General features: G+C 39.6%; 1 protein-coding gene across 2 annotated transcripts in view; it reads right to left on the bottom strand.

The window, feature by feature from the left end:
* The window catches only part of RELN (reelin), a 289062-nt gene that overhangs the window by 152510 nt on the left and 111796 nt on the right, over positions 1-24756 (bottom strand). For both annotated transcript variants that reach the window (XM_065049108.1, XM_065049107.1), the window contains exons 4-6: positions 18442-18512; positions 8749-8781; positions 7507-7585 (exon numbers count right to left, since the gene is read on the bottom strand). In XM_065049108.1, coding sequence (XP_064905180.1) covers positions 7507-7585; positions 8749-8781; positions 18442-18512 — 183 coding nt within the window. The remainder of the gene's footprint in view (positions 1-7506; positions 7586-8748; positions 8782-18441; positions 18513-24756) is intronic.

The following is a 24756-nucleotide window of genomic DNA, read 5'->3' as shown; positions in this document are numbered from 1 at the left end:
AACCATCAGCCCACCGTGGTCCTGGATGCGGCAAAGGAAATCTCGAGTCACATTGTTAGGAAGTGGCTGGCAGCATTGTCAGCCAGCCCATGGGGCTGGGCAGCCTTTCCCTGCTGGGGCCAAACATCCAAGAAGTCTGAGCAAGAGAAGATGGGCTCTTGTGAACCCAGATAGTAATTATAAATAACGTTTAAATGGATTTTTAAAGTGTGTGTTTAATTAAGCGCAGCTCCCTCCTGGTCTGCTCCCACAGCAGACTGGGGGTCCTCATTGCCCCCCTGGCTCCCAGGAGACCTTCCCAGGGCAGCAAAGTGTGGGGAACTTTTGGCAGAATGGGTTAACTCTGCACAACATAAAATACCCTGCAGGTCTGTGAGTGCTAAGCTGTGCTGACTGATAGATGTTAAGTTTTCAGATGCATAGGATGTGGTGAATAATTGATTGTATTTGTTATTTTAGGTCTCTTCAGTTGGTCCTGGGTGAATTCAGCACAGGAATGTCTTTCTTTTGTCCAAGTCCATCACAGAAGTCAAAGATAAATGCCTCTTTCCCACTTCCCGAACTGCTCCTGTATTCTGAAGATTTTAGTAAATATCAGTTTCAGCTGCACTTCATAAAACAAAGTCAGATGTAAAAAATCCTTGAGGATTTTTTCCTCTTTGAGCATGTAGAGAAAGTCATTTAGCAATTCACGTCGGTAACATTTAGCATTTTGGATTTAAATAGCAAATTTAAATCCTCTAATACAGTAATGTAGTTCCTATCTACTTCAATGAGTTAATATTTACTTACAGAAGCCACAGATGGCCAATAATTTTATTTCTCAATATAGGGCAAGAAGAGAGCATGTGAATGAACCAAATTGTATTTTAAAAGAAAGTACAGAAACAGAGTTCACAAAGTATGTCTTTTGTCACTATCTAAATTTCACTTGATAACCTAAACTTTGATAGCTGAAGAACAGGAACTGAAAGAATACATGGAATTCTGCAGGTTCTGGCTGTTTATCAGCTTTATTTTCATTAACTGCCCCTATATTTGGGTGTTTTATATTGGAACATCTGCCTGAACTCCTGATATGTACAGGGAGGGGGCAGATATGGCAAGAAAACTTTGCCTATGAATGCAATGTTGGGACCACTTACACCCTCATAAATGAACAGGATACATAATCCAAGGGATATTTTAGTTTTGTAATTCTCATATTTCAATGAATACAAAGTAATTCAGTTGCTTTACTTCTGTAATGTGGTCTGTGAAGCACTGTCTGGAAATCCAGGGGTAATGGGTTCAAATTGGAACACAAGAGGTTCCACTTCAATATGAGAAGAAACTTCTTCTCAGTGAGGGTGACAGACACTGGAACAGGCTGCCCAGGGAAGTTGTGCAGTCTCCTGCTCTGGAGACATTCAAACCCACCTGGACACCTTCCTGTGTAACCTCATCTGGGTGTTCCTGCTCCAGTGGGGGGATTGGACTGGATGAACTTTTGAGGTCCCTTCCAATCCCTGACATTCTGTGATTCTGTGAAACACTGCCCTTCTAATACAGCTGTTTCATCATCACTCATCTTTTCTAGGATGACTCCTCTCATAAGAAATCGGATGGCTGTTGGTAATCCCAATCCAAACCTTTGTGCTCTCTTTGAAATGCATTACCTCTGACAATAAATTGCTCAGTAGCTTGACAGTAATGCATGAAGAGTAAGATAATTGATCTGCTATTCCTCAGATCATCGTCATCATATAACGTGCTCAGAAACGATCCAATTTGCTCCTCTCCTGGTGTAGACAGGAAGGTTAATTTCTTTTCCATTTATACAAACAGGAGACAGTATTAATTGCCCTGGCTGGGTGCAGCTTTTCACATTATTTTTCTCACCTGCCTAGTTTAAATTTTAGCACATTAAAATCACTTCAGCTTTCTCTTCACAGCTGGTGCTCACTGCCACTGTTGACACACGTCATATTCATCTAGATGTCTTCTCTGCAGACCTGCCACCACTCTCATCTCTGGCTTAGAGAGTCCCACCTCTCTCTGCTATTGTTCTTCACTTTGCTGAAGGGGAAACATCTGCTGTTTCCTCATTCCTATTTGTCATCTTGTTTCCCTATACAATACCTGAGTTTGTGGACATTATATTGACTGATGTCTTTTATGATGTCTGGAATATAAAGACTATAAACATCTCAAGCTGCCAAAAGATTTTTAAACATAAATCTTTCTGAAGTTTAATCCCACAGTTTTAGTGCAATTTGGAAACCACTTTAGGACTTCGCTCTCCTGTCACAAAGCTTTCCTCCACCTCTTTGCCACTAGAAATATCACTGTACCTCTTCATTTCTAATATGCCACGAAGAAGTGATGGAACCTGTTTCTCACTGATGGATTTTACAGGCTCATCTTTTCTTCACGTCATCTTTGAAGAGTATATCTTCTATAAATGATTGATGTCTGGAGTGCTGATAGGCTTTGAGATGAAACATGGCATCAAGTTGGAAAGGAGATTTTAGCCAGCAACTAGCTTCTGTACAGTGTTTTATTTTTTAAATGGACCGGATCCCCTGCTGTCTACAGCCCCACTGTTAAAAATGTTTTACACAACAACATACATTAATGCCAGCATCTCTTCTTTACTAATTTATGTATCTTCTTTTTCCTCTCTTTTTGTCTCAACATTAAATAATTTATCATAAGATTAAATGGGTATTTTTTTCTAGATTTGTTCTTGTTTGGCCTATTTAAGTTCATATATAGCACATTTTTATACCCTCTTCTGCATTTTTCTGAGGTTATATGGAGACTAGATGGTTACAGAAACAGGTGTTCAACGACCTAGGCAGTCTTCCAGAAACCACCCGTATTGGGCCACTTTTTATCCAGGCATTCCTTGGCCTTTCCCTGGCAAGTACTACATGGTGCAGAGTTCCTTTCCCTTCAGGGGAAACCAATTGCTTCCAGTTTGTGAGATTTCTGGGCCAACACACTTCTGCCAGTTTTCAGCAAGTGTCATGGACCACTAGTTACCTGTACTATTAGACTTCTTGTTGAAAAATACTCTTAACATTACTGTCTAATTATTTCCACCAGTCAGCTGTAAATCACTTAGTATGGTCATTGATGTTGTGTTTACCGTGGAGTGAAAATCACCGACCTTAACTTCCACAGATAGTATGTGTTAGACATAAAATACATTGGACATTTATGAATGTGTGAAGCATAGGCAAAGAGATCTTGGTAAAGCTGGTGGCAAATAAGACCAAGAAAATTGCTCAAGTAACCAGGCTTGTGCCTATGGGTTGGGGACTTTGGAAATAATCATATTCTGATATGACTGCACACTGGAAGAATATAAAAATCAGTTGGACACATCACACAGGAAAATCCCCATGGTGTGGGTTGAGTCCCAAGAAAATAAAAGAGATGAGACATGCTCCCATTCCTGCATTTCTGGCACAGAAATCCTCCCTGCTTCCTTCTCATTACACGTCCTCTCCTGCTGCCTCCTCTCCTCATCCTTTAGCAGTTTCTCCTGTTTTCTTTCAATCACCGAACTGTGATTTAGATCAGAAACCCATTCCCAAATGCTGTGATTTTTCTGTTTACAAAGAGTCCCATACCAGCCATTCCTTCCTGCTCCCCTTGCAGCTCAAGAAGTACTTGTAGCCACTCCTTCCTCACTCCTGAGCCTCTGAAAAAACTGATGGTGGTTGTTGTGTAGGATGTGTCTTTTAATGATTTGAAAGAGCAGAAGTCCATAAAAAACAGGCAGTCACTCTCAAAATCATATAGTGCCCTTGTGCAAAATAGTTATTTGATATGAGGCCTTTTCCAGCAATGGAGTGACACACCGGCTCTGCTGGGACCCATAAAATTAGACACAGACAGAAGCTATAAAATGTTTTGCTTGTGCACTTGGACTGCCAGAGTTGCACATGCCAGGAAGGGGATCAGGAGGATCGTGACAATATTAATCACATCCAAGCCAGTGTTATGTAGGATTTGGGAAGAAAAGACCATAGGAAAATACAAACACTTCTCTTTTCATCTTTACACAAATAATGGTTTCAGAAATTATTTAGAGTGGCTTAGTCTAACTGGCCCCTGGTGACATGGCACTGCTGGAGTGTTGCTGCACACATGGCAGCTGCTGCCACACACTCTGAGCACAGCAGAGCAGGGACAGAGGGCTGGAAATACTGCTGGAGCAGTTTCCACAAATGTTTGTGGTAAAGACAGGATTTTAGCATCTGTCAGGGGAAAAAAGTGCAATTTTAGGGTGGATGGCATAAACTGTTAATAATCCCTCTTTTAACTCCCACTGGACAATCAAATGAGAATGAGCTTTCTGCCACTAAGTGGGTCTTCACTGGAGGCAGAGCTACTGTAGAAATCCTTTGTGCAGAAAACCTCATGATACCCCATTACAGTTTTTTTATTTGTACTACACATCTATTTAGCATTGCTGAAGATATTGTCTTTCTGTTATTATTACAGGAAAATCTGTCTCCGGATTGCAATGAGTTTGGGGACTCTCCTGCCAGCACACACCTCTCTGCAGTGACCTGCCAACTAAGGTGGGTCAAGGTTATTCCAGGGGGACCAAATCCAAATCTCAGGGACAAAAGAAGGAGGAGACAGGGGGCTCTGTCAGCCTGAAATTTCTCTGTTGAGACTTCTATAAAGCAAGGATGAATTTAAAGATAGCAATGGATAAATAAATCATGGAGGCTCCCAACAGACAGGCCCTCTGTGAGTTATGAGACATCTGCAGGGAAATAATGCCTCCTCTCATTTCTTTCCACTCAAGTCCATTTAACACACTGCTGCTAAAGCTATCTACCTTGGCAGCTATTCTGTAACCCATTAAGAGTCCTTGATCTATTCATTCCCACAAAGAAAGAGGTTGTTGGTTTTTTTTCATATTGTAGTATTCCAGGTCCTTAATGCATCTGTCCAGAAAAACATTTAAAGAGATCATACAAAAGGAACAAAAGGAAGGAAAATAGTAGGCACATATTGAAAAGTATTACAATAAGTATGTGCAAAAGAAAAATATCCATGAAATTCCATAAACCACAATCTTTTTACATAATTGTGAAAGACCTGCACAGATGGAAAACTGTGACAGGCCTTAATAAGAAGGAAAATGAAGATTTTACAGAACAAAAAATGTATTCCTAATTAACAAATGCAGGTAATTGCTAAAATGAACATCAAGAATTTATCTGAACAAGATAAATAAAGCCATTAAAATATTTCTGTGTCTTGCATGAATTAAATTAATAAAGTTAGTTATATGTCTGTAACAGGATTGGAAACAGTAGAGAAGTCAGTAACCATGTCATACAAAAAAGGGGACTCCAATCTTGAAAATTTCATGCTAAGACTGATAGATGGGTTTATCTGGGTATATTATGACCAGTAGGTATATTCAATATATAGAGGAGAATTGGTTTTGTACTATAAAAGACCTGTTACTTCCTCTTTTGTGATGTACATATGTATATCATATGAAATGATACTCTATCACTATGGTTATTGTGGTGGTAAAATTATTAATGCTTAAGTTTGAGAGTTCTGGCTATGAGTTATCTTTGCTAAAATAACACTTGACTAAAAGCTAACAGTCTGCCATTGTTTCCAACTACTCACTTCTGAGCAAAGATAATAGTGAGTGTGCTACTCACAGAGGCTCCACCAACAGCCATCTCTTCATAGTGTCATGTTATTTATTGTTGGAGTCCTTAGAACTGCAGCAATGACTTAAAAAGTCCATCCCTGCCAGGGGTGGATACTTGGCTTTATTAACATTGAAATTATTGTTTTTCCTCACCTCTTTCTTTGTTTTTTGAAACAACATATGGGTCGGGTCTTTGCAGTCACTGGGCAGAAAATGGGGTAGCAGAACAGGGATTGCTGTCTGAGTGCTCTCTCCCACTATGATCAGAGTTCATAAAGCTTCTGCCTGACCTGTCGTAAATTGTACTTGCCTTATTACACACGTGGGGTGCCGAGATTCTCCAACAGTATCTACTGGTTAAAGAATTACAACAACCCGTGCTTGCAGTTGCAGATGTAGACTGTCATAATATGAATAACCGTACTCAGGAATCCCATTGAATGAAAAAGACCTAGGAAATGGAAGTTGCTGTGTGGAGCTGGGAAGGGAAGGGTGTTCCTTCCTACACAAAACAAAAGTTTTGAAAAAAATTTCCTTCCACAAAAAAAAAAAAAAAAAAAAAAAAAAAGAAAATAAAATCAGCCTAAACTTTTTCAGCAGCTAAAAATTAAATGGAGGTATTTAGTTCCAGCTCTTTTTTCTTTTGAGTGATTTGGAAGGACTGTATTTCAGTTTAGGAGGAGTTTTTACTTGTTAGCTTCACCAGAAATATGTACATGAACATGAAAGAAAAAAAAAAAAAGTTCAATTATTGAAATTCATCACCTTTTCCCTGAAATGATTGTGATTTCACAAAATCAAAATCTTCATAGAAAGCCATTCACTGAACTCAACTCTACTTCTTCTTTCTATTTTTAGATCAGTTAAAAATCTGAAGTCAACGAGAATTTGTTACGCCCCTCAATGAGATTAGAACTTCTCAGTCATTAATCAGTTAATTTATAAACTAATATATTTAGGTCCCTGTGCTGGTTTGATTGAAAATGGGTTAATTTTCTTCATACAGTTAGAAACCTTTATTTTCCATAGCTAGCATGCTCATTATTTGGACTTAGTTCGAGAACAAGCAGACAACATCCCAGCACAGAGTTAACGTTTTTAATTGCTCTGGTCTGAGAGCCAAGGACATTCTGAGCTCTCTGCCCACAGGTGTGAGGCAGCAAGGAAGGGGGCAAGGATGGGGCAGAGCTTGAATGATAACCAGATTGATCAATAAGAGTATTCCATCCCATTTGCGTCATGCTAATTATTTAAGGAGAGTTGGGATCTTCTGGTTTTGCTCTTCCGCTTCTTCTCTACCTGCTATCGAGCCGGGGGAAGTTTTGTCAGGATTTTTAGTCCTTTTGCTATTTTGCAGAGGCCTTTGGGCTTTTCTGCCTTTTTCCTCTCTTTTCTCTCTTTGGGATCAGCTACCGGGATCAGGCTGTTTCCTAGGACTGGCTGTCCAGTGTGTTCGTGAGGAATTGCCTTGAGTATCTTTTATTTCTATTATATATATATATATTTACTAGTAGTGTATTATGTATTACTATTTTGTTATTCTATTAAACTGTGTTTATCTCAATCCAAGTTTCTCCCTTCTCTTTTGATTCTCTCCCCTGTTGAGGGGGTACAGGGAGGGGCTGAGTGAGTAGCTGTTGTGGTTGTGTTGCTACCTTGGGTTAAATGACGACAGTCCCAATGGAGCAAAGACACATATAAGCTTACACCAATGTGAGCTGAGGTATCTAGGAATTAATTCAATACAAATACTTCACCATAATAACTGAAATGTTTTAGTTTGCTCAAATGCATATAAAGAAAAACAGACATCTGAAACTCACCACATGGCAGGATTCAATTCTTGCTGCTGGTAAGAGTCAAAGTCATCTCGTAGGATAATGCTGTCACTGTGCATTTCAGCTACAAAGGAAAAAAAGCACAATATGAAAAAACTCCAGTGTGATAATCCAGTGCTTTCTATGTGTTGTTTTATCTATAGCTAAAGTAAAGCATTGTAAAATGAGGAAATCATGCTAGTTACTAAAGCAGGATTTTTTCAGTTACAGTTTGTTTTTCTTACTCTGGATCGTAGTACCACATAAAATTAATTAGTCTCCCAATCTATCACCAAAATGCAATGGCTATGAAAAAATGCAGCCATCAAGTACATACAAAATGTTTTAAGAACTTTTGTTTGAAAATGTTTGTTGTTCTCAATGTTCAGAAAAAAAATCCAAATCCAGATTTTGGAAACACTGGCACAAAGAGGGATGAGATGTCCTGGTGACTGTACTACACTTCAAATAGTCAGGGGGTTCGTTCTGATAACTCATAAGCAAAAATTCATGAGCTCATTGGAATCTCTCTGCTCCTAGCAGTGGAGCTGACAGTAAAGGTCAGCTCATGTATGGAATATAAATCGTGAGTTATGTTACTCAAACATTTCTAGACATTGCTCTGCAAACTTTGGACTCCATCTTTCCCCCTAGATTTGCGTTATCATTCATGTATGATGACCAGGAAAACCCACACATGCCAAAACTTTGGCAGCTGTGTTTGTATCAAGCAGACCTTTCTGCATTAAATGAATGAAGTAACTGCCACCTGCTATCCAAAATGAGCCAGGATGCCAGAATCTGTCCCAGACTAGTCAAATTGCAACACATGGACTGGTGGGTGCAGGGTTGGGAGCTGCTGTGTGCTCCATGCCCGGCTCAGAGAGCTAGAGAAGCAGTTTCCTGCTTCTGGGTGTGCCTTGGAGGTGCACTGGGGTAAAACCTGGTGTGACGGTGCTGAACCACACTGGGGGTTACAGGTCCTCATGTAAACAGATGCTCTAACACATAGCTAGGATGCAAAGCTCTGCAGCGTGATATACACACGCTGCAAGGGCTCCAAATAAACAGCAATAAAAATCACAATGAAGAAACCAACTAATTAGAATTACACATAATTCAATTCATTTTATGTGTCTCATTTTTATTTGAATTCCCCAGAGCTAGTTTCATACAACCTTACAGATTGTTTATTATAATAAAGTTAGTGATTCCGAGTTTTAATAATAAGAATGACAAATCACCTACCTAGGTGAGGGTGTAAGGGAGCTTCTGTCGGGGCTGTGGAGAACAAAGACACGCAAGGCATGAATGTCTTCTACAATCAGGGCTTAATTGCAGCATTAAAAATCGATTCAGCATAAAACAAATTGTACAGTACATGTTCTATTAAGTCAACTATCCAGACATTTTAATTATGAAATATGTGATACACAGTAAAAGTCATAAAAATATAAAAGGAAATAAAAAAAAATTTCTAATTAAAATAAACATCAGTAATAAATCAATGATATATTCAGGTTATACAGCAAGGTAAGGAAGATCGCTTCTAGTCTAGGGTTATGAGATATAATTTTAAATAATTTGGATTAAGATTCAGTAATGCAATGATGGATGAAGAGAATGGGAATTAGGCTGAACAAAAGAAATAGTGTAGGTGAGGCTAAAATGCCACACTTTGACCCTTTATACGGCACTGGACAACATTTTACTGGGTATTGTTGGGAGAAAAATCCTAGTATTTCCAGGGCAACAAATAACAGATTGCCTCCACAAATCACTGAATCAAACACTTTTTTTTAAAGCATATTTTACGTCCATTGCTGAAACAATTCCCTAGTAGGTCTTTGTCTTCCAAGTAACAGCAGAATACCATAATGACCTGCTGCATGGGGGGCATGTGTGTGAACTGACAAACCATTATTAAGTAGTCTTCTCCTAACACTTTACAACAGGTGTCTTGGTGCAACATTACACAAATGAAAACAGGATGTATCTGGAAAGGCACAGCTACCTAAAAAATATGAGGAAGTCTAGAAGGTGACCACACAGTGCTAGATACTCCTTGGTAGCCACTACACCCAAAGCCTTGCCCAATCTTAAATCCAAAGTAAGTTACACCTATTTCATGGAGGCAAAGAGGATACATATGAGCGAGCTCCAGGGGAGCAGCTACCTCTTTTGCCTCTCAGTACCTCACTCGTGCAGCTATGTGTGTAGCTGCTTTTTGAACTTCGGGAAATAGAACACCAAAAAAAGACAATTTTTGAAGCCAGGATTCTTTTGATGAGTTTGTGTTTCTTGTTGGGCACTGACCTAAAGTGTGTCAGTACTCCTGGTTTCTTCAGCATATTTGCAAAAAAAACTACTGAAGTACTGCAATTTCTGTCATAACATCTGACAATTTAAAAATAGATTAAAAATAAACATAAGAATGAATGCAGCAATCTGTGTAGAGCCCTCACGCATAGACATTTGAATAGAAAGTCCAACACAAATCTCAAGAATTTTGTTTATCTCTTCCTGCTTTCTCCTTACACGCTGGGTTTGCATGGAGGTGTGACATTCGGTAGTGAAATTGCAACTTTTCATGGGGAAGTTGGTGATTAAGAAGACTGAGCAAGAAACAACTGAGGTACCTGCAGACCAGAAAAGGATGGCAAGCAGTCTGTATTTAGCTTGGACAGAAATCTTTGATTTAACTGACTTACAGCTTGGAAGATCAACTCCATTCACTAACATAGTATGTATATAGATGATGCTGAAAACAACCACGGAACTGCTGAAAACAACCACGGAACCTCTGAAAACTCGACTGCAGTGAAGAGCAAAGGCATTCTTAAGAGTCTGATACTGAATAGAAATCGCAGATGAAGAAATATGAAATCTTTTTTCTTTAGGGAGCTATCTTGCTACCTTTTTTATAAAGCAAACTTACACGTGATATCTTGTCTTCCCCAGTGGAAATGCCAATAATGTCTGTAGCAATGGCCCAGACCTCTCATCATGATTGTACAAAACCTGGAGCAATACAACTCCAATTGCATAGTAAGTTTGGCACTGCCTCCATGATGACACTGGGCTGCACTGGTGGGTATGGCACAAGAAAACACCGTGTTTGTTCCTTATTGTCCCAGACATTGTCCCACATATAAATTTCTCTAGAAAACTTCAAAAAACTCTTTGCACAGAAGAAACGGATTAAGCTTGATTAGCTGAATTATTTCCCAGACTGAGCAATGCAAGCTGCTCTGGATTTTGCCTGTAGGAAAAGAAGTACATTATAGCATGGGATATTAAATACTTCTGATGTTGTAAGATGTCAAGCTTAAAATGAGACCTCTGTCGCTGATGTTCTGTATTACCCCTTTTCACTAGTTCCAGACCATCACTAAGTTATGATCCATTGTGTATGCAGGTATGGCTGAGAGCCACTCTGTTAAGTGTGCATCTACGAGGAGGTTGGTCATGTCAGGCCACATCATAGGCAGACTCATCACTTGACCAAGCAAATATATTTAGCCATTGAGCATAACTTAACTGAAAGAGACCTTCCTCTCCAACAAGAACAGTCCAGACCTCAAAATGAAAATGAAAGACTAAGTTCTCATTAATTCCAGGTCATCTGGAATTGCTCTTTGGAAGGCAGTCAAGCCCAAGATACACAAAATCACTAATGATACTTTGTGAAATTATTATGCAAAATATCAGCATTCAGTCAAAAGGCACAAGTATGGCACAAACTTGGAGTCTTTATGTTTGCAAACTCCTTTGACTTAAGCATTTTAAAATATATAACTAGCTGTTCATGTGACTGAAGAATACACAATTGCTATCTGAGAATTTTCCGAAAACAGCTCTTCAATTATGTGCATAGTATATTGCAAAACAAAACTGCTTATCAATAGACAGAAGCAAAAGAATTGTGCAGATACACACAAGTGCTACTGATCACTCATTTAAAAAAACAAAGGTGGACTTAAGCAAATACTTAACGTTGAACAAAATGTTGCGCTTACAGATAAAGACTTTATGTTGAGGAGGTGTTGTTTTTCCCAAATCTTTACAGGATCTAAGAAACCAAAGCATTTTTGCCTCAGGTCTTCCTTCATCTAATTTGTAATCTGAATTCCAGAGCTGAATATGACGAAAGACTGTGAAGGTACCATGTAATGAGTGATAAACCCAGACTTTAACCTCTTTATGAATAATTTCTGTGTTACATTTTATACTTCATTACAAGAGACCACTGTGTTGATCTTCAAATATTGTAGTTGAGGTCCCCAAAATAATAAAGATGTAGAGCATCACACAAAAACAATTGCAGTAGTTCTAACATATTTTCACATCTGCCTTTTTTATCAATTTAATAGAATCATAGAATGGTTTGGGTTGGAAGGGGCCTTCAAAGCTCATCTAGTCCAACCCCCTGCAGTGAGCAGATCAGGTTGCTCAACTAGATCAGGTTGCTCAGAGCCCCGTCCAGCCTGGCTTTGAATGTCTCCAGGGATGGGGCATCTACCACCTCTCTGGGCAACCTGGGCCAGTGTTTCACCACCCTCATTGTAAAAAATTTCTTCTTCACGTCTAGCCTGAATCTCCCCTCTTTTATTTTAAAACCATTACCCCTTATTCTATTGCAACAGGCCCCGCTAAAAAGTCTGTCCCCATCTTTCTGATGGGCCACTTTTAAGTACTGAAGGGCCACAATAAGGTCTCCCAGGAGCCTTCTCTTCTCCAGGCTGAACAACCCCAACTCTCTCAGACTCTGCAATAAATTAATTTATTATTTGATTTTTAACTAGCACCCTGAGTACATACAGAGCTTTATAAAAGATGAATTGTACTAAGCAGAAAATGGAAATGGAACTCAAAAGAGTTCACAATCTAAGAGGTGCAAGCAAATACAACATAAAAAAAAATGTAAGGAAATGTAGGATCCTTGCCTTGTAACACAAGGCAATCCCTTGGTAAGGAAAACCACAGAAGAAAGTGCACAATGCAAAGTGATTCAGAGAGAGAAAGGCCACAGTCAAACTGGAAGCGTGAGAAACTTGAGGGAAGTAATGGGGAATTCAGAAGTCATTGAGGTCATTGTGAGACTCTGTGTCAACGAGATGGGGGAGAATTAAGGCATCTTTTGGATTAAAAGGTTAAAATTTTCTGTAGATGAAGTAAGGCTACTGAAAGGTTAAACGAATAGAAAAACATACCCTGTTTTGTTTAAACTGAAAGGGAGGGAAATACAAGAGAACTAGTAAGGGAATGTCATCTTCAGATTGAGAAGCAGGAATACGAGGAGGGAAACAAGATTTTGTGATAGTCTTGATGCCGGTGGAAAAAATAATAAATAATGTAATTAAACATGGTAATGATTAACTGCTAAGCAAAATTAGCCTCCATTATGATAAAAAGAGGTAGCATAATGCAAATTAAACGTGTTCCAGAAACTTCAGTTTGTCCTGCTGATACCAGTATTCCATAGATCTTTGGGGTCAAACCTATGTACAAGAATATGTAGGGAATACAGCATAAGAAAATATTCTTAAAACTCACTGGAAAATTAATGGATTTTTTTTTTCCTCATAACCCTGAACTTTTTTATTTTTAAATATAAAAGAAAAATTAATTACAGAAGCACAAACGCTCAAATGTTCCCAGAGAGACACTGTGCTCAGAGGTCAACAGCCAGCAGCCATTAGCTGGTCATCACAAATGATGTGGAAATGTGGAGATGTGGAAAGAGGTATATTCTATTTTGCAGATTATGAAAAAGTCTAATTTCCTTGTCATTAGCAGCCAGATGAAGATAAAAAAGAAAATGAATGCTTTTATTTAGACTCCTGCCAATACTTTCTCTCTACTGGTAAACAAAGTTGTTATTGAGTGATAGAGGCTGAACATCCCCCTAGAGAGAGTCAGTGTGTTGCCCGAGGGCTGCATTATTCTTGCTGACACATAAGCCAAGGAACAATATGTCAGCTCTGAACTCCAGTCTTCTGTTCTGTAAAATACTGCTCTGGTCAAGCCTGAGAGCCTGCAATCTGTTTTGCATTTGTTTTTCAGAGTGTTCTTAAATCCATATTTACGAGGTACATAACGTGCCTAAAAGGTCTTCCACAAACACTCAGGCAGAAGCTATCAAATAAAAGAGAATCTGGGCCAGTTCTCAGGATTTATTTTCATATGGAAGCATCTGTCAGACTGCAGAGTGGTTTCTTAAGAAAGGAATCCCAATCCTGTAATTAGTGGTATTGAGTATGACATTGTATAAAATTCTGGGAACTACGTTGAAAGGGATGATTTTGCACTAGGAGAGAACAACTTTCTTCATCTTTTCCATCTCTTAGTTTTTACTCTTCAGAGATCCTTCTCTAGTCAGTCAGAACTAAATTACATGCTCATGAACCTCCCAGTGTGGTCCTTAGTCCAAAGAACTGTAGTACTGGTCCAAAGTTACATAGTGCACCAGGAACACCGTCTCCTGAGCCCTTTGAATCTACCTGGTGCAGCAGAGGCAGGCAGGGTTGTGTAATTCAAGTGCCAGCTGCATCCATCCCTGTACCACGAGCTATTCCTTCCAGCAGCATCGCTGTTTTCACACAGACCTAAATTCTTTTGAGCTGTACAGTAACATGCAGCTGGGTCTGATGTTTGGTCACCTCCATTTTAATCATACTACTGTTTATTAATGTATGATTTTTGTTCTACTCAGGTCAGAAAAAAACCCCCATGAATCAATCTGCACAAGAATAAGTTTACTTTATTTTCCATTTATTCTGCTATTAGATCATCAAGTTAAAGATATTGTTAATTAAAGATATAATTAATGGCAAGGATATCATCAGTCATTAACATACTTATTTGTCCTTAAAAGTATTTATAAGACATCTATCTTTTCTATCTTGGCTTATGCAGTTTTTCTGTTCTTACCTATTTGTGTTGAATTGAGTCTTTTGACTCTTTTGACTTCTTTATGTTTACTTTCTTCAATATCCAATAAAATTCTGGTAAACTTTAAAGCTTACATCAGTTCTCAAAGATCTCTTTAGCTTTCTAAAATATTCATTACATGCCGATCACACAGCTTTTCAAGTAATTATTTCACTTTCCACGGTGTCTTTCCCTATAGCATCATTCCTTATTCCATCTACATTTCATATAGGGTTGCTTCTTTGGCATTGCCATCCATTAGCGCTGCCCGTTATCACCCTCTAATTCTCTTCAAAATAAGACCTACATTTTCCTTTCACTGCACAAATCCTATTAACTCTGTTAGGATTTACTATTGCACATCTGAGGGTGGACAGCCACAGTCAACATGATTTCTGAAATTCCTTGCTTCATCTATATCTTTGTACTAGTTACGAAGTCTGATATAATCTCCAGTGAACACACTTATTTAAAAGATATTCTGTAATAAATCCATGAAATTACCCTGTGGTTTTGTTTTCTTTACTTTATATGTTATACCATTCACTACAACACTTCAACATAGTAATGTTTGAGCCAGAAACAGACCATAAAACCTCATTTATGTCAATCTAACTTGCTATTTTGCATATATCTTAATATTATATTTGCATCTAAATAAATTCACTAATTCTTTCTGAAAGAAACCTTTGTTTAAATTAATAATGTTGATGAAACTGTAACTGTCTTCATGGGATAAAAGAAGCGAGGTTTTCTTCAAAGAAAGCATCTTTTTTTGAGTAGGGATTTTAATCTTAGTGGTGTAAGAGCTATGATAGTATACACTGGTTAGGGTGTCTAATGCAATGCACATTTTCTGCTGAAGAAATAAGAACAGAAGGGCTGGGGAGAGCCTGGTGCTGGAATGGATGGGAGGAAGAGCAATGGGCAAATGGGATGGTTGACTAGCTGGGTCAGGAAAACAGTGGCCAAGGTAGGAAACTGAGGGGAGAGAGGCCTTGGTGAGGATAAAAATCTGGGACAATCATAGAATTGTTTAGGTTTGAAAAGACCCTTCAGGTCATCAAGTCCAAATGTTAACCTAGCACTACTAAGTCCACCACTAGACCATGTCTTTAAGCACCCCATCTACCCATCTTTTAAATACTCCCAGGGATGGTAACTCAAACACTTCCCTGGGCAGCCTGTTCCAATGCCTGACAACCCTTTTGGTGGAGATTTTTCCTGATGTCCAATCTAAACGTCCCCTCGTGCAACTTGAGGCCATTTCCTCTTGTCCTATCACTTGTTACTTGGGAGAAGAGACCAACACCCACCTCACTACAACCTCTTTTTGCTGTAGACAGCGATAAGGTCTCCCCTCAGCCTCCTGTTCTCCAGGCTGAACAGCCCCAGTTCCCTCAGCAGCTCCTCATCAGACTTGAGCTCCAGACCCTTCACTAGTTTCCTTACTCTTTGAACGCAGTACAGCACCTCAGTTGCTTTCTTGTAGTGCGGGACCCACAACTGAGCACAGTATAGGACCGAGAAGGACCAAGAGAACTTCTAAGAAGGCTGCACATCAATACTAAAGGGAAATATGATGACTAGTTACATAGCCATGGCTGTTATACACTGTGTACTGCTCATAAAACAATGATCCTTGCCTGGGTCAAACCTGATGTTTGCAGAGTTACCACAATAACATTAAATATTTTGGAGAAGACAATTCCGCAAAGTCTAAGAAGTGACTGTATAAAGAAAAGAGAATTGATAGGAAACTCACAGATAACACAAAAGTAATGAGGATGCAGGAGACTAAGACAAGGTGGGGAAGCTGGAGGCCCTTTCAGGGAAGTGGTGCAGGACATGGCTACCACTGTTTGGGTGTGAGGAGAAGGCAAAGGGATTGTCATGGCTGAGCAGTCAGTGAAGGCACATCTCAGCATCTTTTATTCTCTACACACAACTGCTACACAAACGCCATTTTCTGCTAGTCACACAGAGTCCCTGTGAACTTGGGGACAATACACAGTACTGTAATGACTTACTGTTCTAAGTAATAAAGTATTGTTAAAAGTTAGGTTATGCTCCAAAACTGGAGAAATCTAAAGTAGAGAAGGATGAAAGAATTACAATTTCTACTGTCAGTTTTTGGACTAAACATTCCTGGTACACCATGCCTGAAGAAAAGATTAACAAAGCCTGTATGGATGGATTTCTACTCCCTAGTCTGTGCTTATCAAGGTATTTTCTTCTAGCAGGGAGAAGTCTCATTGCTTTGCCTATATTCTCCTTTACCATGCTACCAGTTCTGACACTGATAGTCATATATTTCCTCCCAGCTTGATGCATGTAGCTTTCTTCATGCTGGTCACTGCCAGTTCTCTGGCTCTCTGTCACTTTGTTGTCAATATGTCTTTTACTTCTTTCTCCTTTCCTTACTTGTTTTGGGCACCATAGACTGCCTTTGGCCACGGTGCTCTCACTACACAGCCATGCTTGAGAGAATTCAATCTGAGTTAAAGTTTTTTACCATTTTATGTTGATGAACCCGCATATTGACTTTTCCACTTGTGCCAATCCCGAGAGTAGCCTGTGTGAGATACCTTCACCATCCTCCTTAGCACACCCCAAATGGTGATCTTGCCAGCACTTCTGTTCCCAGCCCCCCTGTACTAGGCACTGAAATGCTACTCTTCCACATCCACATTATGGGAAACAACTTATCTTCTGTTCTGAATACCAAATGCATTTTGGTAATTTCTCCAGATGTTTTCCCTGCCACATAGTAAAAATACTGATACATGCCTAGCTGAATCACCCTCCACCCAGATCATTATAACACTCCCTTCTGATTGCCAGTACCTGCGTTAGATTTTTCTAATTCATTCAAAATATAAATAATTCTGTCTTCCCAACTTGTTAGCTGACAGCTTCAGTCACCTCTCTGAATCCCCCTTCCTACTTTACATTGAAATATTAAAATTATCAAAACTCAAATACTGAAATTGAAAACAGAAATATTTTCCCCCCTTTATCATGGAAATACTATTCATACCTTATATGAATAATGCAATATATGCTCCTGACATCATGTTCAACAGCTTCTTATTGCAAAAAGAATTGCACAGATATTTCAAAGATCATAGGAAACAAACAAACAGACAAACACACACTAGAGTTCTAATGCCCCCAAAAGATCTATTCTGGAGGATATTCTCGTGTTTGTTAATATGAAAATACACTTCTAATTTTGAAATAATTATTTCAGACTGGTTGGACCACGTTATGTTATGTCTTTTCACATGGAAATGTCACTGGAATTTTGTGGAGAAAATGAGATCAGCACAGAAATTCCTTTCTCTCTTGTACCAAAAATGATAGTTACCTTCTCTACTTCCCACTGTTTTAATGAAGCAGGTTCAAAGTAGTGTACTGTTGGTAGACAACAACTCACAATAGTGCATTTATTTTTAGGTTATTCATCAAAAAGATATATATGATAAGCTATGCAAACAATTAGATTTTTAAAGTTTGCTTAAGTCAAACATTTTGTTTAGCTATAAAAATGATCAAATGCTGTAGGTGACGGGCAAAAATTTGATGGCCTACTTTCATAAACGGTAAAGCAGGTTCTTCACAAAGATATGTGTGAGCTGTATGGTAAATGAAGATTTTGCTGCAGGCATATTGCTTTTTTTGCATATTTTTAATACAGTGAGAGTTAAAACTCAGCTTGTGGTGTTGACAAAACACAAATGTTGGTTCTTACAGGCTGATTTCAAGTGAGTGACATAAGATTTACTATAATGTTTTTACATTCCCTCATGTTCAGCAGAGGACAGAGGGTTTCCCAGAGAGCTGATGGGAAGTATGAAACCAAATAAAGTACCACTTCTAAGAATATAAAGAAGATCTTGACACTATGTTTTTTAAGAAACAGCTTTAATGATGAGCTACACTGACATGCAAGTAAAATGGAAAACCACATATACCAGATATTTTTTAAAGAGTGGTGGCTCTTACCTCCCTGTTCACACAGCTGTTGTGCTAAGGCATCCTTGAATATAACTTGGCCCCTATGAGTAGCTGTAGCCCTGTGAACATAAAAGACAACAATAAATAATGTAGCACACTTACTTATATATGCATATGTATATCTACATGCATGACTAATCAAATCAGAAGTCTAATTTTGCTTTCTTACTGTGGTCTTCTTTCTGCACTCTTTTACATTTGTAGAATAATTTGTAGGGATTGTTTCTGGGCTTAAGAAAAGAAAGTTCCTAAACCAAAACTGCTGGGCTGGTAGCACAGACGTTCAATTAAATGGATCAGTAAGGGTAAGCACATCACAAAGCTAAGCACATCACTTTGCCTGAGAAAATCTACCTGTCTCAGGGCAGAACAGAAGAAATGGTCCCAAAGCTGCTGCCCTGTGAAATTAATGTCCGCACAATCCAATAGGCAATAGCAATGACAGTACTGTTTAATGCTACTGATAGAAATGTAGAGGCTGAGCAGGTGTTCAGAAATCCTCTCTGGAAACAAAGGGAGAGATGAGTAATCTGCCTGCCCCAGGTCTCTTTCAAACAAAAAAGGAGACCCTTGGTTTGTTGTTGTTGTTGGGAAATCACCTTTTTGTTTTGTTTTTTCTCCTCAAATTAACAAGCCCAGTACCTTCACACACCATGTCCTCCAGCCATTTACTTTCTGAACAACATGCCCTTTTCTTGGTCTCCTCTGGTATCTCAGTCTGTCTCCATCTTTGAGGAACTGATATGCCTACAGCTGCACAAAGAGTTTCTTACTTTAAGTCTCACCAGTTTTGTCTGAAGAATAATTATTTTCCATTAAAGACCTACAACTAACAGATCAGCTAATGTACCATGGAGAAAGATACGTCATTTTGTTTTCACATACTCAGCTAGATATACAATGCAGTCTGATATGTTTTTCTCCTACAGAGATGTCATGCTAGCAGTGTTAGTTATTCTTGATTTCTAATTGTTCATTTAATCCCTCTTTTCAAAGTGTAGTACTTCACAACTTCAGTTTCATCTTAGAGATTTCAAAACCTTCTACTATTTGCCAGTGAAGCCTTTGAGGTCTGATTTCTTGAGTCAAAGTTCTTCCAACATGTGTCTAGACTCATACACACTCTTCATACACATTCTTTATCCTTTCTCCAAGTCAGTAATGGAAACAATTAACATTAATGTGCTCATGGTAGATCCATATGAACTCCTTGAAAGAGCCTCTCTGTTCTGCTTGTGGGATGAGAACTCTATCACTTTTTCTGGCTGCTTGGACCTTCCAAGGCACATGTAAAGCTGGAGCTGAGCGTTAAATGTAGCAACAGTATTTTAGCCACAGTCCTGGAATGGCATTATCAATGTGAGGTTTTGGTTGTAGTCCCTACTGTGTGCACCAGGGAAACTGTTTTAGGATTTCAAACACTTGTGTAAAATACAGCAAAACATCATGCCATAGCTCTTTCTTAGCATTTCATCATCTGCTATCATGACCAGTGTCCATCCTGAGTAATAACTAAAATAAAACCAAATACATCACCCCAGCACATAAAGAAAGGCAAGAAAGCTGAGACTTCAAATCTTATTTAAAAGCATGGACTAAAACATTATAAATATGTAAGAAACCATGATCACTGCATATATTTCTATAAATTACCTCACAGGTGCATGAGGGCACACAAGTCAAAATGGGACCATACAATCTAAAAAATCAAACATGTGCCCAGGCTTCTTTAAAATGATCAGATACAGCAACTTCCTCTAGCAGATGAAATTGGCAGAGCATCCCACAGCCAGCTCAGGCTCCAACCCAGCACAAACAGATATGTTTTGCAAATATGTTTCATCGTGGGAATTTCATGTTTTGAGCAAAAAAACCTGACCCACTGTGCTCCTGGGCACACAGAAGAAAATGCCACACCTAAGGCACAGAAGGTGTTTTGTACAACATTTCTCTCCCTTCCCCAGGCTGACAGGCTGTCTTTGCAGAGAGTGGGAAAGAAAGCTTACATTAGCAGTGGACTGAGACTTCAGAGCTGCTGTTTATGCAACAGCCCAGGATACAATTCAGGATGTACGCAACAACGACAGCTACCACAAAATTCCTTTATGAGGCAGATAGGAGCAAACTCTCAAAACATGGACCACATGCAGAGGGGAGCTCGAGTGTGTGTCTGAATGCAAACAAACACCAATAATACCAGACTGTGTACTGTTTACTGGATCTCTGCATGCGTGTGAGAAAAAGGGGATTTGGGGAGAGAGCCAGCAGCCAGTTGAATTATCGGCATCTTTCTGTGTCTATCATCCCTCGCTTGATAATGCCGACTAGGAGCCAATTATTGCTGCTCCACAGCAGGAGCGATCTGCACCCTGGGGACAGCAGGGCCGTGCAGGAAGGGCACCGCTTCCTATAGCATATGCTCACATTAGCATTACTTTTGCAATGGGCATATGCATGAGCTCTGCATCAGCCAATGCAGCTTCAGAGAATTACTAAGGGTATTGCTTCTGTCAGTTTTCCAGTATTATCTGCTTGTTTTTCTCTGTATTTATGCTTTATTCATGGAGCAAATGACAATAATGCAGTGAAATTATGCATGAACTAAGCTACTTCTAGAAAGAAGTGCAAAATGTACCTTCTCTGTATTGAACTTTCTTTGTTGGTGGTGTTCCTGACAGGTGAGATTAATTGAACTAAATCATGAATGTGGATTTCTCTCTTTTAAAAATATGTAACATCCAAAAACATATCCAGACCTATATTGATACTCAAGTCTAAAAACTTATAAAATTTATAGTAATTACAAGAAAAATAATAATGGCAATACCTGAACAAGAGAAAGAAAAGTATTGAACAATTAATTATGGGGGTTTGCTTTCTTGATATATATAGATATAAAAAAGAAATTCTTCCCCATGAGGTGGTGGGGCACTGGAACAGGCTGCACAGGGAAGCTGTGGATGCCCCATCCCTGGCAGCGTTCCAGGCCAGGTTGGACGGGGCTGTGAGCAACTTGTTCCAGTGGAAGGTGTCCCTGCCCATGGCAGGAGGGTTGGACTACATGATCTTTAATGTCCCTTCCATTCCAAACCATTCTGTGATTCTATGATATCCATTAACTGATATCCGTGCTGTTTTTCAAAAGTTCTGAACAGTCTTTAATGCCATTAAATATTGCCTAGATGAAGATTTTTTACTATCAATTGGTGTTACTCCATACCTGTCTACAGTCCCACTCTGTCACTGTATGCCATTTATTTCCAGCTAAAGGGCAAGTGACTAATCAAATCTAACCTGTCAGTCAACCAAAAGGGAAGACGTATGCTCTGTGTGTCCCCAGAGGTAATTCCTCACTAGAAATGAATCTTTCCAAAGGGGTGAGAAATAAAAGAAAAATGGGAGGGAACAGGAACATCCTGACATGGTGAGAGCTTAGAAAGAAAAACGACTTAGAGGTAATAAGGTTCCTCTTTATATTAACTTCACACTTCCATTAGACTAGACGTATTTGTCTGCTTGGGGCTATGCAAGACACAGAGGAAAATGTGTTTTTAAAGGTACAAAGAGGAGATAAACTGCTGACAGAAGAAGAGGTTTGAGTACAAGAAGACTATATCAGGTGTCAAGGCTCACTGGCAATTCAAGACATTACTAACCCCACACTTCAATTACAGCAATTCTGTAAAGAGTTTTGCTTCCTAAACCGCAAGTATTCAAGTTGAAATCAGGTGCCAATAAAGACTTTTAGATTATCACTGAAAGGCAAAAAAGAAATATGACTTGCAGATTCTCTACTTGAACTATATATAATCCATGTCACCTGTGAAATAAGACTTGAAGTGCCACCCTGCTTAAGTGCTAACAAGCTTAAAAACCATTTATTCGAGTGCAGTGTTACCAGCTCCTCTGAACACAGCCTGGGTAATATCAATTTGTTTCCCGTGTGGTGACAGAAATCATGCCGGGTGATTTGAGAGAAAGCAATCCAGAGACACTTGCATACATTCATGAACCTGTAGCTAGAGAGATGTCCCTCCAGCCTCCTGCTGATTCAATGCAGCATGCTGAGCTGAGCTCACAGGAGCAGAATACCTGTCCCAGGCCTTCGCCTGATGTCATCACCATTTGGTTGTGCCCTGAGGTTCACACACATGGTGCTCTCTGCCCTCACAGGGGTGCTCGGGACAAATTCATTTGGGCAGGGGCTGGGAAAAGACTCAGGTTTCCTACAAATACCCGACTTGTGATGCCCAAAAAGGTTTTCACCAGGACCAAGGAAGACAAGGTTATTTTTTTTACCTGCACTAGCACAGTTCAACTCTGTGTCTACTGCTTACAGCTGCATTGCATAGCTCCATGCAATGGGTCATGACTGCTGGAGGAAATATAGGGTGACATCCACTACACCAGCTCCAGGGAAATCAGTAACTGACCATATGAAGCTGAGATTGGTCTTCCCAAACCCCACAGTACTGTCCCTCCAAATCAGGTCTGACACACTGAGTGAGGGGAGACCTTATCACTGCCTGATAACCTGAAAAGAGGTTGTAGCATGGAGGGGGTTGGTCTCTTCTCCCAAGTAGCAAGTATAAGATGAGAGGAAATGGCCTCAAGTTGCGCCAGAGGAGGTTTAGATTGGATATCAGGAAAAAATTCTTTACGGAAAAGGTTGTCAGGCATTGGAACAGGCTGCCCAGGGAAGTGGTGGAGTCACCATCCCTGGAGGTGTTTTAAAGGCATTTAGACAAGGTTCTTAGGGACATGGTTTAGTGCTAGAATTAGGTTAGGTTATGGTTGGACTCCTGAGGGTGTCTTCCAACCAAAATGATTTATCATTCTATTCTATGACAGCACAGACCATGCTCCTTCCCTGTTGCTGCGGGGGTGGCTTGTGCTGGGCATCTGATGAGCTGGGGCTGGAACGGAGAACAAAGAAATGCATACCCACTAACTGCTGTTGTGATTGTATGCTGAAGTATCTGATATTTCACATTGGATTCACATGCATTGCTAACACGCTTTTGTTGGTGGGTTGCATTTTAAAGTGAGTGTTTCAGCTGAGGAGCACAGGCAGGAGGGTACGTGGGACTGAGCCGTGCATGGACACTGACTGCACGGACACTGACCGAATGGACACTGACTGCATGGGCACTGACCGAATGGACACTGACTGCATGGGCACTGACCGAATGGACGCTGACCGAATGGACACTGCTGCCTGGCTTTGTTGGCTCCCTGTACAGAAAGGCTGCACGGCAGCACTGCCCTGAGGCCAGGGTAGATATTTGCCCTCTTTATGCAAGTAAACTGTTTGATTTTTAATGCAATTTTAAATTTGCATGACCATCTCTGCTTGAAGGGTTGTCCTGTTGTAGCTGTTGTCTTTTTTTTTTTAAAAAAACATATGCTCCTCCAATACCACCTAATTAAGAGATATTCAAATAAAATAACTTCAAAATCAAGATGAGGAATAGGCCTTCTGGAATTTAAATATGCAGGATAGTTTTGTCCAGCCTCTCTTGGCAGGAGCATGAAACATTTTCTTGCAGTACCCTGCAAAGGTGATTTAATGAGCATTTACTGTGCATGGCAGGAGGTGAACCTGGGCTACAGTTTAGCCTGTGCATCCTACCACGGCTGAAACATCCAGTGACAATTTCTTCCAACCGCAGCCAAAACCAACATATTAAACCTGACTGGGAGATTGTGCTGGTGTTGGGGCCAGCAGGAAAAATGCACAGAGCACTCATGGCTGCTGATTCAAAAGGTGCTTGGGCAGGAGGCTTTCAGCTTACTGGTTAAATAACTAGAAGTTGTTTTTTCATGCAAGCACAGCCTAATTAAAGTAGCAGGTATTAGAGTGTTTCAAAAGGCCTATTTTTGACCCTGCTTTTTCCCGCCTGTCTCCCAACGGTTTCTTCCCTGAGATACTACAAAAAAAAAGTCATCTGTCTTGACCATATTCAACAGAAACTGTCAGGGAAATTTGGAAAGATGTAATTACTTATGTAGACATTTGTTCAGGAGACTGGAATTAGCACACTTGCTCTACAGGACTTGATCAGCAGTGAAAAGTCTTCATTTTCATTTAAGATTCCTTTGCATTCATATGGAGTAAATGCAAGAAGAACAAGAAACATATCACTTTCTCTCATCTCTGAATTTTCCTCTGGGGACTGCCCATGTGGGGAAAGGAACTTGAAAGGGTACTTTGATAAGGGTGCTGTGAACACTGTTTAGATTTTGAAAATAATAGTAGAGTCTAAGAGACAGAAAATGCAGAACAAATGTCAAAACCTTTCT

Source organism: Columba livia, chromosome 1 (genome assembly GCF_036013475.1).
Source record: "Columba livia isolate bColLiv1 breed racing homer chromosome 1, bColLiv1.pat.W.v2, whole genome shotgun sequence".
NCBI classification, from domain to species: Eukaryota; Metazoa; Chordata; class Aves; order Columbiformes; family Columbidae; genus Columba; species Columba livia.
The sequence above is the reverse complement of the archived record's forward strand: the minus strand, read 5'-3'. Positions and strand labels throughout refer to the sequence as shown.